General features: G+C 35.6%; 1 protein-coding gene across 5 annotated transcripts in view; it reads left to right on the top strand.

The window, feature by feature from the left end:
- The window catches only part of LOC139691077 (prominin-like protein), a 119747-nt gene extending 108477 nt beyond the window's left edge, over positions 1 to 11270 (top strand). For 4 of the 5 annotated variants that reach the window (XM_071588814.1, XM_071588816.1, XM_071588815.1 and 1 more), the window contains 2 exons: positions 1677 to 1734; positions 8890 to 11270. In XM_071588814.1, the coding sequence (XP_071444915.1) occupies positions 1677 to 1734; positions 8890 to 9144 (313 nt within the window). In that variant the 3' untranslated portion in view covers positions 9145 to 11270. The remainder of the gene's footprint in view (positions 1 to 1676; positions 1735 to 8889) is intronic. The other variant, XM_071588817.1, reaches the window with a different exon arrangement.
- The last annotated feature ends 9157 nt before the right edge of the window (positions 11271 to 20427 follow it).

The following is a 20427-nucleotide window of genomic DNA, read 5'->3' as shown; positions in this document are numbered from 1 at the left end:
TTGCAAACTGAGATGAAGGATACCACTTTTTTTTACCTTTCGTCATTCGAAGATTCAATTCAAATTTTTACATCACAATTTTCTTCATTCCTCAAAATGATATATTTTGGAAACTCCTTCGTAATATATGCAGTAACAGAATCTCATTAAACTCACAGAAGTGAGTTATTCTCCCAAAAAAATGTGCATATATTCTCATTAGTCCCTGAGAAAGAATATTCATAATCAAATGTCCTTGTAAGCAGGAGTCCAACTTGTGTCTAACTTAGCATTATTGGCACTTTTTTGAAATTTTGTGAAAACTTACTTGGTACTTTTTGATATGTATAGCTTTTTATGAGTCAGTTAAAAAATGTGGAACTAACATAGCCAGCTAAGTATAATATAATTAGAGCTGCTAACCTTCTTTATCTGAAAGTTTGCAGCACAATTCATTACTGCTTTATGAAGATATATTGGCTGCATTTTATAATCAAGCATTGTGTGAGATACTATTAGTATGATCCATGAAAAATGCATGCATACCTAATTTGTGGATCATACAAAATACATAAATGCTTAGTCAAGGTAATTTTAGAATAAAAATGTGGACAGATTTTATTGAGTGCATTTACACAAGCTTTTTAAAGTTGTCAATAAATGTTGTCATTTAAAGCACCCATTTGGTTGAAAAATTGCTAATTTCTTTACAATTTTTGCTGAGTTAAAGGATTTTTTAATAACCATCTGATTTAAGTTCCATTGAAAATACAATAAATTATTCAATGAATTTATTCAGTGCTAGTCCTTGGGCAAATACAGAATTATTTTTATAATTATCTCTGGCATAAAATAGTATTCTACATTACTACAGGCCGATAAACATTGATTGAACTATTTTAGAAAAATTAATTAGAATCATATTAATGCTACTTATTTATATGACATAAACAAGTTCCCATGTACACCCAGCACCTAAGATTAGGAAACTTGAGATATGGTCTCTCTAGTCAGTACAATATCAGATGAACCTGGGGGCAAAAGGCTTAGCAGCTAATTAGCCACTTGCCATTGAAGTGGTAAAGAAATCTGTTGAACTCAAAGCTCCATTAAAAAATAAGTAATAAGACACAAAAGCCCCATGAAGAAATGCGGCAGAAGAAAGTACACAAGAACTGTAATATTTAGATAATCAACATTCAGGTTAAGTTTGACATATTGAAAGGATGGGATAAGTCATTGTTATTTTAATTCAGTATTTGATAGTTTAACTAATGTTAATAAAAGTGAATCAGCATTGTTCATTTTTATTTTCAGTCTTATAAAAATTATTTACTGTTGTTTTGTCTTGGCATATTACTCATCCAATGTTCATTAGCTTTTTTTTTCACCCCCATTCCATTTTAGTTTTAATCATCTTACTATCCTCATGAGATTGCATTGGTTAGTTTTTTTGTGTACATTGAGTTATTAATATCATTACTGAAAAGTAAAGAATTATCCCCATAGATTGATATTAATTAGATGTTATTACTATTTCCGGGGATATGGCCTTCTGTCATAAAATTTTTCTCAAGTTTCATTCATATTGATTTTTATGGTGAATAGTGTACACAATTCCAATGCACTAAAAAATTTCAAGTTATAGTTACGTCAGAGTTCGTTTACAATTGTAACCTTCTTGTCTGCCTCATCAGTGTTGCCATGGAAACTCTGCGTTGTGCTTTTTCAAACCGAAGACAGCCAGCACACAGAGTAAGAAGTCCCAAGAAAAGTTCATAAGCATGCACGCTAGTAGCCAGTTCTGTGACTCTGATTAATGATATTATCCACCCAAAGTATAGTTTCAAAATGTGGAGCTTCTAGGCACCCTTATTGCTTCATGCAAAGTATGGCGACATAAATTTTAAGGTGAAACCTGTTTGGTTTTTGATTCCTCCATAAAGTAACATCAAAAGCTATTTTCCACCCTGTTAATATAGTACAAAAAGTCTCTCCTTTAAGTTAATTCATTGTTTCTTAAAGTTGGAAGGAGTATCACCCATCATTTATCAATGTTTCACCTTGTTGTTACCCACCTGAAAAAATATTACCTTGAGATGGAGTTGTAATTATCTGTATGTCCAAGTCAAATTTTAAGTACAGAGCTGCATTTGTTTAATGCACTGATCCATATGTGGCATCATCAAGGGATGCTTGCTTTTAGTCCATTTGCACTGATAGTGAAGAGTTACAGTAGGTACTGTAATGCAATGATTGTGCCCATCATTTAAATTTAATGTACTTGTTGTATAAATTGTATATGTGAATGAAATCTAGTATCTGTTAAATTATCAATTTCCTTTTGATTAAGCTTTCAGTAGTGTGCTTGATGTGACAAAGTGTGTGCATGATTTTTCATAATTACTTACTAATGTCATTATTTAAACAGAAATTTGCATGTATGAATGGTGCGGTACATTTTGGAAAATAAAATTTAATAAAGGGGAGTATCACTCAGTGTATGATGCTTGAACATGGATTTCAGAATAAAATTGTGTATAGAAATATTTTAGGTTCAAAACTATATATTATATTCTCAAATAATCTTGAACCATCTAACTCTCTGAATAAGGTTCTTTAGTGTGAATGACAGGTTTATATTCCCCAAATTAGGACTCCTACTCTTTGCCTCTGTGTATGTATTTACCATTCCCGAAATAATTAGATATGTTGCTATTTGACTCCTGTAGCTTCTAAATCATGTTTCACTATATGATCCACTAGAAAAATGTAGAGAAAAAGAAAATTTAAATATGATCAACTGTGATAGTCTATATTCTATTTAAATTAAAGGCTGATCTACCATCTGATCTATCATAAAATAGGGAATGTGTAAATTGTCTTTGGGAACCACTACAATTTTCTCGATTAGACAGTTTAACCACTTTGCAGGGTCAGCCATTAGAGAGAAGGAGTTACACCACATAGCCACATGATAACAGATATTTTGCTATAGGTGGTATTTTGTAAAAATTGCACAAGTTCATTTGCTGATAAATAATGTAATACCATTTACCCATTGTATATACAATTTAAACATATTAACCACGAGTAATATCAATATTCATACATAATGCATGTACATATTGTATTATTTATGGCCTTTTTCTCCTTCTTTTCCCATATTATACAATTTAGAATTTCCTTTGTACATTCTACAATAGCCCAATATTTTAAATCAATTTAGGATTTCCCCCATGATGTCTTGTATCTATCACCTTTTGATGTTTAATTAATGTCCAATATCACCTTGTTAAATCCACTATTTGTATTAGCCTTATCTTCTTCTGTAGTTCAAACCACTGTTTTATATTTGTTGTAAACAGAAAGGTTGTTGTCCAAAGTTGCCAAGTGTTACCTCCTATCACCTCCTCTTTAAAATACTGCAAAATTTCCAGAAAAGTAAATTTCCTTGTAAAATAAATACATTAGTTGGCATAAACTGTCAGTGAGAGGGAGTTATGCCATATAGCCATTTGAAAGGTGTTATTAGCATTCGTCTTATCAGTCTTATTCCAGCAATTGCATAAATCTGGCTTCCACAAAGCCTGATTCAACAGAATCTCTCTCATTTCCCATTTCTTCATGTCTGACTCCGAGATTTGTATCCACACTTCCATGATGGATGCTGTGTACCACACTGTTTGGTTTTCCCTCCTGGTAACTGGAAACTTTTCACTTTTTAAGTTTTTGAAACATCGAGGCCAAGCAGATTTTCCTTTGACCAATTCTATCATGCTGTCACAAGAAAAGAGTCATATGCCCATTTGACTGTACCTCCTTCTGAAAAATAAATTTAATATCATTACATGTAAAATGATTCTATGTGTACATTATTTAGATCAATGTATCTATAATTGCACTTAAATTTGCCACAAGCAAAAATTTGAATTTGCAAAAAACTTTTACAATTCTCTCCTTTTAGGCATAATGTTTTGGATGGCATGACACATAACATTTCTTGTTTTGTCTCCATAGTACACACCTGCTAAATATATTTTTATTCTGTTTTTGAAAATGCTTTCCATTCTTCCTCAATCGTCAAATTGCCATTGTTCTCCAGACATGCTACTCCAGTCAATATTATGTTTAGATTTAAAACTATCTTACCATCCATTTGAGGCATTTAAGTTGGGATCTCTGAAAGAAGCTGTGAACTCCTTGGCTTTTTGGTACTCAGGAATATTCCTGGTTGCCTTGTTTCCCAGGAATTTTGCATATTTAGGAATTTTTAAAAATGGTTTAGAATTTTGTAATGTTTTACATAATGCACTAATGTTCAAGAAAATTTTTTTCTGGGATATTAATGCATCCTTTGTCAAATTCTTTTTTAAATCATTCTTCTTCTTGATTGCTTCTTATTCTTGAGTTTCACTACACTAAAAATCCAACCAACAAACTAATGAAGGCATGTGTACCTGAGCATGATAGAAAATGAATATGTCATCATGATGAAACTTCTGCTAATGCAGAAGGGAGTGTCCATTCATATTCTGTGTGAGGTTGTAGTTCAATTTCTTGATTAATGAGATGGGGAAAAACCTGGTGGGGAAATTAAGGAAGAGATCTAGTGCTGGAAATTGGGATAAGAATACAAAAGCCATGGCTATGGCTTGTGTGCAGAAATAGATAGCTGATTTTTGTGCAATTCTGCTAGAAAAGTTTTACAATTAAGGAAATCTATTCCATTTCTGTGTTACACAGTTTCCATTTAATAACTGGTAGGAGTACATAAAAATGTCCGTAGAAAATACTGGGACCAAAGCATTTTTTCCAGATATGACAGGTTTCTGTCCAGTACAGTTTCCACATAACACAAGTTCCACTGTCTTTGGTACTAGTCATTCAGTTTTTCATTATTGTTTCCAACTCCAAAACCAAGTAGGATATGCTTCTTTAAACATGGGTACTTTTTAAAAGCCTTCTCAAATACCTCACCTACTGATGTAAAGTATTGTAGTGATTAATTGTATTTCATGGAAATTAACATAAAGTAAATCTTTTCATTGAAATTTTATATTTCACAAGAGGATTTACACCACAGAGTTCTTACATATTAATTGTCATCATCATTGATCATAATCAGATTTCTCCAATCCTAGGAATGGTTTCTCTGTGCTCCCAACCTCATTCTGATATTATTTGCTTCGTGTGTTACATCTGAGATCTTCATCTGTGGTTTTTGCAATTCACCTTTCCTTGAACAACTTTCTTCAGCCAGTCAGTGTTTTTTTAAAATGTCCAATCATATCATCTCTTCAGTGTTATCATAAGATTTGTTTTCTCTTCCAGTGTTCATAGAATCTCTGCATTAGTAGTTCCAAAATTCTATATCTAAAACTTGTGTTGAAGCAATTTTGATTGCTACTGTCTCTGAAAACCAGTTATGAAAAATTTATAAAAATATATGCACGTGTTTTCATGTTTGAGAGACCAATTTAAGGAGTGATCTGATTTCCATTTTCATTTATAACATATATATATATATATATATATATATATATATATATATATATATATATATATATATATATATATATATATATATATATATATATATATATATATATATATATATATATATATATATATATATATACTCATATATACAGAAACATATATAAGGAAAAGGGATAGGAACACGTATAAAGGACGAACACAATAGAGGTGGGGAAGGCGGAATCGAACGGATCACAAGAGTAAAAAAATTTCCTCAACCGGGACTCGAACACCGGATCTTTCCACTTGCCGGGCGGATGCTCTTAACCACTTGAGCTATCGAGGATATGTAATTTACCCTGAGATCCGTGGGTCTTATATGTCGCCAAGCGCCCCGATTCTTTAGCCAAGAGATGGCGTCAGGGGGCTGTTTCACCCACCAAAGGAGAAATAGACAATACACAAGAGGAAAGGAGAGTGGTTAGAATTCATACAACATCATACAGGAAAAGAACAGTGCGTTTCGTGGCACGCATAGCCAGAAGAAAGAGATGAGCCACATTGGCCAAATACACATTCAAACACGAAATCCCGCCAAACGGCGAATAAATACTCATATATACAGAAACATATATAAGGAAAAGGGATAGGAACACGTATAAAGGACGAACACAATAGAGGTGGGGAAGGCGGAATCGAACGGATCACAAGAGTAAAAATATTTCCTCAACCGGGACTCATTTCCTCCCCATAGGTTTGCTTTTTGAGTAGAACAGAATGGATTAGGAGAATTGGAAGGTGATAAATAACCAAAAATTGTGACTGTCCAGTAAATAAAATTGTCTATCTCAACCTAAGTTTTGATGCATAGAATCACAGTCAACCAGAAATAAAACCAAGGGCTGCCATATATATGGTATTGGCTTGGGAAACAGCTAAGGGTGGAGGCAGGTGCGTGTAATAAAGATAATAATTGTTGTCACAGTTAAAGGATAGAGGAAGGGAGTGTCCAGGGAGGAAACAGTTTGGCAAATTAATTTCTAAAAACTTTAGTTGAGTTTGAGTGACCAAAAGTTATCTCTTGAGTATCCCTTGTAATTTCTCTTGATGGAATTGAAGATGACTGACATCCTGTTGCACAATTCTGTAATTGGAAGGGTCAGGTAGTGGTGCCTGCACCATTTAGCTACCATAGTGAATGGGCTGTTTTGGTCATTAAGTAGAGAGACCTTCTTTTTCTCCTGCTGAATAATTTCAAGTTCATGAACATCCTAATTTTTCACCTTTGTTTCACACATTTAGTCCCTTGAATTTAAAAAAACAGGTATGGTTTGTTTCCATCGGGTGTTTCACTATCATGGAATTGGTGTCTCCCAAAATGATGCATTTTTATGTTCGTTAAAACCATTATAGTAATCCCACCCAGTCTGGGTAATACTGGATGTCTGTGCCCTTATGATAAACCTCAAAAACATCTATTTTTCTTCCCACCCTCTCTCTATGATAACCAATAATAATCATTTACTACCTCCTAGTAGCTTTACATTCACCTTAAGTCAATACTGTGCACAGCAGCTCTTGCTCCCTACACCTGATGATAATGTAGCATATCAAAATCTAGGTTGAAAAGAATTATTGTACACAATTCGTTTGGGCTTTCCATTGTGTTAACACAAGTTAAAAAAGACAATAAATTCTCAAAAAAAATGTGCAAAGAAAGAGGAATAATATAACATTGAAGCCTCTTGCTGTAATACTAAGCTAATTTTTTTGTCAGGGATGAAGGAATATGTATAAAATTTCAGAGTCATTTAAGTGTATGGTGGAGTGGATTAATTTTGTTCAGCCGAGCATATAATGGTGCTATAGATAGCCAAAACCTTTCCTCCCTCCTGTCCAGAAGCATCAAGGTGATCATCCCTAATCCTTCTGAATACATAAGATAATTAATGGATGAAATCCAAATAGAATGTACTGGTAAAAGCCATCTGGCTATAAATCTTTCGTCTAAGGCTTGAGCTGCTGTCCCAATGAGTTTATATTTGGTTGCAAAATCTTTCCCAACAGTGTTAACCCAGTATTCATTGCACATCATTCAATTCCATGTTTCGTAAAGATACTTAAGAAAATGTTTAGACTAATAGCCCAAAGTGCCTTTGTATTCATCTAGCATTGCTATCCTTTTTTGTAAGAATGAAAGAACAGTTTCTTTTGATAAGAAATTGAATTGATGGTATTATAAAACTTGGGTGTTAAATCTGCAACCATTCATCATCATCATCTGCAGCTCTACTGGCTGGTGTCGGCCTTGGCTTCCTCAATGATATGCCTCCATTCAGTTCTTGCTCTTTCCTTCTGCAACCATTATGGTGATCATTTCATCACTCTTAAATGGGCAATTGAAAATGCAGATTAAACATTGTCCAATTTCCATGGAGGTAGTTGAATTCGCAGGATTTTAGAGTGAAGATGGTTCATAGAACTGAGTTGCTTCCTAAAGGTTCTGATTAGATCCTTGATATTTTTCCTGGTTTTTGTTAAACACTGTGGAAGATATTCAATTTTCTTAAAGGAAAATAGAGGCCCACTTCTTTTACATGGCTTAATAAGAGCTTTTTTAAGGATATGGTAAAATAATTTTTGTTGTATTCAGTATCCTGTAGCTAATCATTCCTGAAATGCAGCATGTTTGTAGATAAACTTCATTAAAATATAATCTGCAATATTTCATTTAATTGAACTACATGCATTGTTATTTAGTAAAAGAGATTTTGACTTGGCTTCTGTGAAAAATTTCAATGTTCTATTTAATAGTTTATCTGAGCATTTCGCTTGTCATTTCTTGTATTTTTAGATTAGTCTATGTGAATATTAATTATGTACTACTGTCTGCTAAAGCCTTATTCATCTGCATTTTAATGTGTTGTGTATGATGTGTACAGCATGTGTTTTCGTGCATTGTTAATATAAATTATCTTTATTATTTAGAGTATAAAATAGAGGAAGCTTTTGTTAGGGAATAATTTCAGTGCCATTCTCAACAGTTTAATATTGGCTGTTCATTGATACTTACATTTGATTCTTTATTTGTATAGTAAAGCAAAGCATGAAATTAACTCTCTATAAACAGTAAATTAATTCAATGTTACGTCAACATATCTTTTTAGGTTTGTAATTATTTTTCAACATGTAAAATTTGATTTTGCTGAATTTTACTGCATGAAAATTTTTTCAGTTGCCTCTATAGACAACTTAACGAGTAAATTTTTGATGCTTACAAAACTAATAAGAGAAAATATAGGTATTGGTGAGGATTGTAAATGACAAAAGCTGCATAGTACAAAATTTTAAAGTCTGATTTAATGACATTCACTCCATCTCTTTTGGTTTTAAAAAAACATTTTTCTCTCTCCACATGATTCTCAACAGAGGCACGAAGTGATGCGCCATGGAATGAGCACTAGAGGCAGTATGGAAAACAGCAGCCGAGCATCAGGAGTGCAAGGCAACCACGGTCTGGGACCATCCAACCCAATGGTTTTCACTTATCACAAATTGGATTCCCTGGAGACAAAATTATATCGTGGAGTTGGAGTAGCAGGGGGGGTGGGCAGCATGGGGGCAATGGCGGTGGTACCTGTCTCATCATGGAGAAGACAAAGGGGACGTGTTAAGAAGCCTTGAGACTAAAGTGGGACTCGTGTGTGTTAAAAACTCCTTGCTGATCCATAAATCAAGACTATTAACTACCTTCAGACAATATGGAATAATATTTTCCACCACAACATTCTTTGTAGGAACTACAGGCCACATGCCCAGATCTAGTGAGACCTTAAAACAAATAAGGAACAAATGATTCGGGTGTGCTATGCAATACCCCTCGTGAAATTGAAAGGTGTGGACATTAATGATTGATAGGGCACCTGTGACTTTATAAGGTGCTGTGGTAGCAAGACTTATAGTTCAAAGTCAGTGTGGTCATTTTAGATCATCATAAGTGGGCAAGTAATTGCTCCTGCCAGAACAGTAAGAATGGGCTAAGTAATACAACTCAAGATATGTTCTATGCATTGCTTCCAATTTGTGCCACTCATATGCTCTGAAGACTTAGGTGTTTCTGAATCTGACTGCACTATATTTTTTTTAATTCAATATATGAAACTGGCTGCTTTTATGCCATGACTTTTTCTGATACAAAAGTGTGTTGATTATTTTACTAGAAAGATGTACTTTATGGTGTTTACACAATTAATCAACGTGGAAGTGTTATTTGCAAAGACTCTAATACATTAGAAAGTACTAAATTGGTGTTTTAAACATTGACGCAAAACAGAGTAGTGATATTTTCTAAACATCTAGGTAGTGCTCATCAAAGAAACACCATTTTATCTTCCTCAACAGTGATATGAATGAGCAAAAAGGTACCAATCAGTAATTTTAATTTGAAGCCAAACCTCATCTCTTTGAAGAAATATCTTATCTCTGTTTTTTATACAGTTCTTTGTGTGATGATGAATGAGTTTTTGTAAATACAATTTTAAGCTTTATTTCATACAAACAGCCAAATATTTCATGGACCAGATGCTGTTAAGAATTCTTAAGATTTTTTTGTTGATATTGAAGTGTTATTTTGTATGATGTCCTCTTTGATATGAATCTCGGAAGATGAATTGTTCCATTAACTCATTAACTTGGCATACATATACCAATATGTCACTTTGCATTTTTTGTGACATTTATATTTTTACTTTACATTTGTCAGAATAAATTTTCTTGCCTATGTGCTAGGATCTCTCCTGTTTTCAATCATAGACAAATTTTGTAAAACAAATAGTACAATTGTTAATAAGAACTACTCCTGTGTAATATTACAAATTTTCAAGTCCAGTAATGTCTTTCATAGCTCTTACATGGTCATGTACATATTGTAAAGTATCAGCATTCATGGAAAGGTGGGTGTGATATTTTTGTGATCTAAGTAATTGAAAATTAGCATTTATAATAATATTCTCAAGTAGTTTGTCATATCTTCTATCGATGCCATGTGTATTGAATTTAGTATATAAGCATTTAGAAAGATGTGCATTCATGTGAAAAAGCAATGACTTATGACTTAACTGTGAAATTCATTATTGATAATCACTAAATATTGATTACAGCTAATTTTTTATTGACAAAATGACATTGTTAGGTGTAAAATAAATATTAAATCAGTATAAAATTTCATCAAATCTTCAAAAGAAAGGCCGGGATTGTTTGTTTGATATGATATATAAAAAATTACTAAGTAGGAGTTATGTTCATGGACTTGACTCAGAACAGAAAATGATTGGATTTTCAATAAATTATACATTAAATCATTATACATAAAAATTAGGCCATTTCTAAGATGCGTGCCTTATTATGACTTGCTTTTATAGAAGTTTACAACTTATTTGCAAAGTGAATAAAAGTGTTTATTACTTGGTAGCCGACTGAAAATTTTATTTGATCTGATGACGATTTTATTTGCACTTTTAACTTCTCCTCCTTCCATTATGTACTCAATTAATGCAGTTAACTCACATTTAGCCAAGCATGTACTGAACTTCAACTGCCTTTAAAAGATATTGAAAGAAGACATAAGTTACATCACATGTTGCTAAATGTATTACTCTATTTATTATAGTTTTTGCATTTGTGTACTTCATGTATGAAGCCGTTGGGTGAATGGTGACATGAATTTTGCTAAAAAATAATTTGGAAAATTCAAAGAAAAGGGCTGTGTATTTTATTTATCTTAAGTGGTTAATAAAGCTGTCATTTTTATATTCTAGTCTATTATATCTCACTTGAATATTCCATTCGTGTCATTAATGCATTTTAACATTTTAAATTGAATTTTTATCCTTTTGCCTTAGAGGTCTGGCATTAATTCCATCTCTGTTGTTATTATTTAAGTGTACTGTTGTTCACCTTATTGTACTTGCAGGCTTCTTGATATGAATAATACAATGGCTCCTTCACATATGCAGGTGTCTGCTATGAGTCTGTTGCATATATATTTTGTTAAGTACCTACACATGTATCATGTCTGGGAAAAACACTTAACGCGATGAAAATTTACTAAAATATAAAATATTTGCTAAAAATCTGACAAACATGCACATTGATTGCAACAGTGAGTTAATTACATTGGCAAAGAATGTAATTCTATATGAACCCTTTCTAATGGAATTTCTTTGGACGTTCTTCATAAGAAATTTAATTTATCTCTTTAAAAGTGTTAGACCATAAATCAGTGCCACCTAAATGTATTCTTTGTTTCTCATTCAGTTACTATTACAAATAGTTCAGTATTACAAGCATGTAGCATTATTGATTTAGTATGTTTACATTGATTTTCTGAGAAAATGGCTATTGCCATGAGAAAAATTTTTATACTAGTACTATTTCTTTCTCAGTGACATCCATTGTACATACATTAGATTCATCGATTACACTAAGTTTTCTTTAGAGGCTCCTATCCCATAATTGCCACTGGTATTTATTATTATTATTGGTGACCACAATTTTGAATTGTTTTCAAAACAGTCTTGTACATGTAGTTTTTTAAGAATAATCAGGTCACCCTGAGGGAGATAGTTGCGGACCCATAATGATCTATGTAATAGTCTGTTTTGCGGCCTACTTCTGATTTTACCCTCACCACTAAGGATATATGTTCTTAGTCTTAAATAAGCTGGTAGTGATGTGAAATGACCATTGTTCTAGAAACACCAACCAGCCTAAACACCTGTCTACCTAACTACCTCCACCTGAAATTTAATGTGTTATTTGTGATGCGGATTCATTGGGAAGATGATGATTGCTCTTCAGGGTTGCCACATTGATTATATTTTAAAAATTCTACATTTCCATTAATTTTCTTCATCATGGGAATCTAGACAAACAGGCAATTTTGTAGAAATACACTTATTAATAGTCATTTAGGCATACATGAAAGCTTCTTAGGTAATCAATTTTTGCATAATTAATTAGAAGTAAATATACTGTCATATGAGTTGTTTTTTTCTTGGGAGTTCTTTATTAAAATGTAGAAAAACAAAAAATGGATTTGTAATGAATCATGAATATGTAAGCTGGAAGCAGTGTATGAGTTTCAGTATTAAAATAGCACAGCCAATGAGCATCATAGCCAATAGAAGCCTGCTGCAGTTAACCCACATTTTAGAGTTTTATTTGGAAAACAACAGTACATAGCTATGGTAGGCCAAATCAGCTGCTTTACTAGACCAAGTTACATATGACTGGTCATACAGCTAGTTTACTGTAACCAGCAGATGCCATTATATCATCCCAAAGTGTAGGGTATTTGGAATTCAGGAGAGTTCAATTGGGTGGATTGAAGTTCAGTAGGAGTCAATGGAAAAATACGTCTACTAATTCCAGTTGTCATTTTGATCAGGGCAAAAAGATAAAAGTTTGAAACAGTTTTACAAATGCAAAGCTTCACTGTATATATCAAAATTTAAAAAATATGTGAATATGTACGATGAAACTCTCACGAAAATGCACACTTTAAAAGTAAAGGTAAATCAATTGTAAATAGCACATTGAATCTCGTAGTCTGTATTCGTTTACTTCCCAACAGGGAACACATTATTATATATGATTAAACAAGGCAAGGTTCTAAATTGATTGACATGCAAGGAACCAATTTAAATGATTACTTCTGACTCCTTATCCTTAATTGGCTCATGAACCCAACTTTACTGAAAATGGTTGTGCACAGTGAAACGGACCTCAGTTTTTGTCCATATGGGAGGGAATAAGATTAAAACAGGTAGCCCATCTAAATGGTCAATCATTGGTGACAAGTTATCAAATTTCATTGTGGCCCCATAAAAAATGTGTACTCATTATTTAAAATAATTATTTTTTTATCAAATATGTTTACTTCATTATTGGAATCATTATACATTATACCCTCCCCGGACTACAACCTTGATGTGGTGGAAGGGCTTGTGCGTTCCGATGACACCCAGAGCTGTGCTGGCGGGAGTAATAATAATTGCTCCTGGTAGGGTCACCCATGCCAGATAGGTCGAAGGTTAGGAGCCAGACGAAAGGTAGTCCACGCAGCATCTGTTCCTCAGTGAGGCGGCTGCAATGGCGTCTGACCCCAGAGGGGCGGCCAGTAAGTGACGGTGTCACGTTAAAAACACTATTGAGGAAGGCAATGGGAAACCACCTCAATTATCATTCCCAAGATTAACATGATGGACTATACAGAGATTTTGAGTCCTGGCAACTACGGGGCTCGGCCCAATCGGCCGTGTGTCGTGCCCGGCAGCGGGGGAGGCAAGGCTTCCGTGGTCGTCATCCCATGAAACCCTTGCAAGGGAAAACCAGCAGCAGCAGGACAGAAGACGCAGGAGAAGAAGACCAAATTAGTTAGAATAGGAACGTGGAATGTTAGGACAATGATGAGGACAGGGAAATTGGAGAATGTTAAGCGAGAGATGGAAAGGGGAAGTATAGATATTCTAGGTCTACGCGAGGTGAGATGGAAGGATAGCGGGGATTACTGGAGTGATAATTATAGAATAATATACAGCGGCGGGGACGAGAGCCAACGAGGGGTTGCCATAGTATTAAATGAAGAGGTGGGAAGAAGCGTAGTCAACATAGAGCAGGTAACGGATAGAATACTTCTAGTAGAGATAAAAGCAGAACCGACGAACTTGGTTATTATTCAGGTAAACATGCCACCGAGCAACCATAAGGAAGAAGAGGTCGATAGGATATACGATCAGTTAGAGGACATAATCGCATGTGTTCCTGCAGGGAAACATTTGATAGTGATGGGGGATTAGAATGCGACGGTAGGTGAAGGAAGAGATGGTGACGAGGTCGGGGACTACGGTTTAGGCATGAGGAATGACCGCGGGGAGAAAGCAGTTGAGTTCTGCAGGAGACAGGGGTTAGTCATCACCAACACTTGGTTTAGACACCACAAAAGACGCAGGTATACATGGAAAATGCCAGGTGACTCAGAAAGGTATCAGCCAGATTATATCCTGGTTAGACACAGGTTTAGGAACAGTGTGAAAAATTCGCACAGCTTCCCGGGAGCGGATGCGGACTCTGACCACAATTTAGTTGTTATGAAATGTAGCGTCCGTTTCAAAAAGATAAGGCAGGGGCGGCGAGTTAGAAAATGGAATGTAGAAGCATTAAATGGATTAAAAAGGAAGGAGCTCAAACAGGTGGTAGAGGAAATCATGGAGGATGGTAATGAGCTAAGTACTGTCGAAGGAAAATGGAAAAGGATCGAGAAACGGTTATCGAAAGCCGCAAAAGACACTATTTCAACCGTTAACGCTAGAAGGACTAGGAAACCATGGATCATGGATGAGAAGATTACAAAGATGGATGAGCGGAGAAAATGGAAGAATGTAAATACAGAGTTAGGAAAAATGAAGTACAAAGAATTGAACAATAAATTGAGGTGGGCAACAAATAAAGCAAAAGAAGAACGGTGGAAGACGCAGTGCGAGGATATGGAAAGTCTGCAGAGGAAGGGTGAAATTGGTGCGCTGTACAGCAAAGTTAAATCGTTATCGGGAAGTAAGAATGGAAGTGCTATGCCAACAGTTAGAGATAAGGCGGGTAAGGTAATAGTTGACGCAGGAAAGATCCAAGAGAGATGGAAGGAGTATATAGAAGAACTGTATAGTAAAGAACTCAGACCAACAAAGTTAGACATTGAAAAAAAAAATGACGTAGAGGAAGACAGCTTAGGTCCAGGCATACTAGACAATGAGATAGAAAGGGCATTAAGGGAGATGAAACTAAATAAGGCCGTGGGGGTAGATAACATTCCCGTGGAACTTTTAAAATGCTTAGGAAAATGTGGGAGGAAGAGGCTATATGGGCTGATCCGTAGTATTTATGAGGAGGAAATCTGGCCGGAAGACTTTGTGAGATCAGTTTTAATTCCTATTCCGAAAAAGGTGAAGGCCACGTCATGTGAGGACTGTAGGACAATTAGTTTGATATCCCACGCAGCTAAAGTTGTTCTCAGGATCATAAAGAAAAGGATAGAGAGTAGGACATATGATTACTTAGGGGATGATCAGTTTGGGTTTAGGAAGGGGAGAGGTACGCGTGATGCCATTGCAGTAATGAGATTATTAATCGAGAGGAATATAGATCACAACCAGGAGGTATTTGCCTGTTTCGTAGATTTCGAAAAAGTGTTTGATAGAGTGAATTGGGAAAAACTAATGCATATATTGCAGAAAATAGGAATAGATTGGAGGGGAAGGAGGCTAATCCGCAACCTGTACATGTCTGACTGCTCAGGTGCGAGTGGGGAACGGGGAGTCCGGTTGGGCAGTGTTAGGAAGAGGTGTAAGGCAGGGTTGCCCATTATCACCGTTGCTGTTCAACCTGTATGCAGAGGAAATGATCAAAGAGGCATGGGAAGAACTCGAGGTAGGAATGAAAGTGGGCGGGGAATTCGTAAAATCAGTTAGGTTTTCTGATGACCAAGCTTTAGTTTGTCAGTCAGCCAAGGGGCTGCAAGCATTGCTGAGTGAATTGGAAATTCAGTGCGACAGATATGGAATGAGAATCAATATTAATAAAACAAAAATTATACGATTTTCCAGAAAGAAAAAGGCTAAGCTAAACATTAAAATAGGAGGGCAAAAACTAGAGCAGGTAGAACAGTTTACGTATCTCGGAAGTGTTTTGGACCAACAGGGTCAAAGTAGTAGGGACGTAAGGAGAAGAATTACGCTAGGTAAAGAGGCTTTTACAAGGAGGAGGGAGTTGACTAAGGGACGTTGAGTAAGGATATTAAGAAAAGGCTCGTAAAAACTGTGATATGGAGCGTAGCTATGTACGGCGCGGAAACGTGGTCATTGAAGCAGGAGGATAGACGTAGACTGGAGGCTTTTGAAATGTGGGTGTAGAGAAGAATGGAGAAGGTGAAATGGACGAAGAAGAAAACAAACGAGGAAGTACTTGGTATGGTGGGCGAAGAGAGGGGTTTGTTGGGAGAAATCCTATGGAGGCAGGAAAAGTGGATGAAAGGGGTATTGGCCGGCAGTGGGATGTTGAAGGCTGTGATAGAGGGGAGAATGTTGGGCAAACGAGGAAAGGGAAGGAACAGGGTAGGGATGTTGGACGGGATGAAGGGAGGAAGAAAGTACTCAGAGATGAAGAGGGACCTGATGTAGAGTAGGATACTGGATTTTGTGTTTTGTTAGGTGTTACAAAATATTTATTTGGTAGTTGTCTATCCAAAAGCTATCTTAACTGGTAGATTACTTAAAAGAAAAAAAATCGGTTTTCACGAACTTTTCGTCAAATTTCGGGTGAAGTTCATTGTTCACCAAAGATGGACGGCCAATTCTGTCATCATCATTCTGTCATCGCCCCTGTCTCATCTTTTTGAAACCGACTCTACGCGTCATAACAACTAAATTGTTGTCAGAGTCTGCATCCGCTCCCGGGAAGCTGTGCGAATTGATCACACTGTTCCTAAACCTCTGCCTAACCAGAATATACCTTTATACCGTTTTTTTTACGATATCTGAAATCTTTAGACAGTTGTCCACAGATTTCTACCACTCTGTTGCATGGAAACACGACTGAAAAGTTAGGCTGCTCTATGCTTTGTGCTCTACTGGACGAGGAACTTCAAGATACCGTCATCGGTTGGCTGTGACCTCAGGCGGCAGTATTTTATGCTGAAGGAAGTTGAAAACTAGTTCAGAGATATGACGAATGTTTAAATCTGTCTGGCGATTATGTTTAAAAACAGTAGAGATATGTAGTTGTTAGATATGAAAATGATAAACTTTCTGTATCTATTCCAGTGTGTTTTTAATAGTATAATGGAGGTTACTATCTGGACAGCCCTCGTACTTTCGAGTAACTTACATAGTTTTCCGTCATATGCTATCTGATTCAGGTAAATTGACCTATTTTATGCATCTCTCGCACTGAACTACATTTCATTTAACGCTTAATTGTTTAAAAAAGAACACTATAGATCCACTATTTGACCAACACACTGAACTACACTTCAATCAAAAAAAGCCCTGCTTAGCTCGAGTATCCTCGCCACTAAACACCTGCAGGACTCGAGAGGTGTGGTGAATACCAGAGCGGTTAAGTGGGTTCCTACACGATTGGGTCGCCGATTGAAAGTCGACGAAAGAGGCGCCGATATCCCTGCAGAAATGACGCAACCTCTGACATACGTTATACCCTCCACTCGACTCCAAAAAAGAGGTCCGCTATGCAAGCATCAGCTTATATTGGCTCAATGGCGGAGGGAAAGGCAGATATCCCATCATCATTTTTCCCCACCATCGTTGAAGGAAGATTCTAGGTTCATATTTCAATGACGGGATCCTCCCACGCTATCTCATCGCTCTTTTAAACAGCTTGGAATCTCTTTTAAAACGGGACTATTTGAATATGATACCTCGAGCTACGACTTTTCTGCCTTCTGACTCTTACTCCCTTCCACTAATCACTTCAATTCAGGTTGCATAAAGCTGGGGGTTGTATAAGGATGGGGTTACGAAAATCATTTTCAGCCCAATATTTTGAGGAATTGGTTATTAACTTCCCCCCAGAAATTGCAAGTCCAAACATCATCCTTGAACATAGGCAAACCGCGTGTCTATTTCTCAAATGGTGGAATTTTTGATCACCCCTTAAAAAAGAAATGAAGTCCAAAATATCATCCTTGAGCAACGGGAAATCCTCATGTATCCCTTCCGAGGGTATAAAAAGGATACTGGAACCTTTTTATTGGGTTTTAAAAGTGTTTTCTTGAAGTATATTCATGTATATAATTACTTATGTATATTATAAGTTGACATTGGAATTAAATCATACATTAATGAAAACACACTCATTAAATAATGCGAAAAAATTATTATTATTAAAGAAACATGGCCTCATTGGGCTTATGTATGCGAATACAATGAAAAATAATGGAGATATATTGTTACTCCACTTTGACAAGGACAACATTAGAATTTGTCGTATTTGTGACAATTGAGAAAATTTCACTTTTTGGATATGGATAATAAGAATTTCATTTGGAAAAAGTCCCTACACATTGAATATAATCTTGATGTGGCTGTAGGGCTTGCGTGCTCCAATGACTCATGAATTTGTGCTGACGAGAGAAATGATAATTACTCCTAGTAGGGTGTCCCATTGTATGCCCCATAGGTCGAAGGGTAAGGGCTAGACGAGAGGTATTCCGTCTGTTCCTCGGCGAGGCGACTGCTAAGGTGTCTGACCCCAGTGGAGCGGCCGATTCAGTAATGGTGTCATATTAAAAATATCACAATTTGGGAGAAAGGAATAACCGCACGGAGAAAAAAAATTTGCAGGATAAAATAGAAACTAACATTTGTTATCATTATCACAGAAGACGGATGTACACATGAAAAATGTGGGGACATACAGGAGGGTATAAGATAGTTTATACTATGGCTGAGCATAGGTTTAAGAATAGCGTGATCAACTCACATAGTTTCCTGGGTGCTGGATCTAAATGTAGTGCCATGAAGTTTAAGTTTAATTTAATAAATTAGGAAGGAAGGAGAATAGAATGTAGAAGAATTCTAAAGACTAAGAGAAGGAAATACCAGGATAAAGCCGAGGAAATATTGAAAGAGGATAAGGGAACATGGTGTGGTAAGGAAATAGGGAAATATCTCAATCAAGGGATAAAGTAAGCAGCACATGAAAGAATATGAACAGTAAATAGAATAATGAGTTAGGAATTCCTTGGTTAAAAAATAAATGAGTAGGAAGATGGCTGTAAAATGGAATCACATTTGGATGTGGAAAATGTGAACCCAAAATTAGGGAGAAGAAAGTACAAATAACTAAACAATAAACAGAGGTGAGAAACTAATTAGGTAAAAGAATCATGAATGTAAAATCAGGACTAGGACATTGAAAGTTTACAGAGACGGGGTGAAATAAAAAATAGAGAGAGGCGAAACTCAGGTCGCAACAAAAACATTTTATTTAAACAATCAGACATTCACAGTTTCAGTAATTCACTTCAATGCAATCAGTAATTTACCTCTTTATTAATCATGCGCACACTCATAATGAAGATTATTATACTATCTACAACTTTTGACGAATTATGTTTGATTGGTCTCTTGAAAACGCACTCAAAAGAGCGAAACACTTTTCAGCCATAATACATTCTATCTTGCGGAAAAAGTGGAATATTTAAAATTCTCCATTATGGTTGCCTTCTACTGCATCAAGCCTGAAACTGTGGAACTTGATGCATCAAATATCATGTGAATTTTGTTATAATTAAAGCCATAAGTAGGAGGCTACAAATATTCCACGAAATACACTTCAATATCCTCTGTGCTACACGTTATAAGAGTTTTGGGAAACATATGAATGTTAAGTTCACGTCTGCAGGAATTTGCAGGGAAAATTTAAAAGGTCGAAATTAGGATTCATAAATTATAAACTGCCGAGTTATCCGCGTTAATTTCACTAACGATGGAATGCACTCCTTCACAATGCGCTGAGGAAAAATCCAATTTTTTTGGTCGTCATTTTCCGACTCAAGTTTATTCTAGCCGACTCACGAAAGTTACCATGGATGTCGTTATTTCCTTAAGTACTAAGCACTTCTACTTCTCTACTACATACCACATACCTCTTGCAATACACTAAATTAATCTCAAATTCCCCAGCAACCTTTCAACCACACTCTGTTTCAGAACACCTTATGCTACCCTGCCTCTGTTTGCACTGCTAGCATTCTAACATCTATCACAATTTCCAAATTCCAATTGCTAAGCACTATCTGTTCCGTCCAGTTCTCCTGAATTCTACGAACTTCTCTTATATCTAATCAATGCGCCGAATACTGCCTTAAGACATTTTCTTAAAGTACTATTCTGG

This window comes from Hetaerina americana, unplaced genomic scaffold (genome assembly GCF_022747635.1).
Source record: "Hetaerina americana unplaced genomic scaffold, ioHetAmer1.1.p SCAF_3, whole genome shotgun sequence".
Classification (NCBI taxonomy): domain Eukaryota; kingdom Metazoa; phylum Arthropoda; class Insecta; order Odonata; family Calopterygidae; genus Hetaerina; species Hetaerina americana.
The sequence above is the reverse complement of the archived record's forward strand: the minus strand, read 5'-3'. Positions and strand labels throughout refer to the sequence as shown.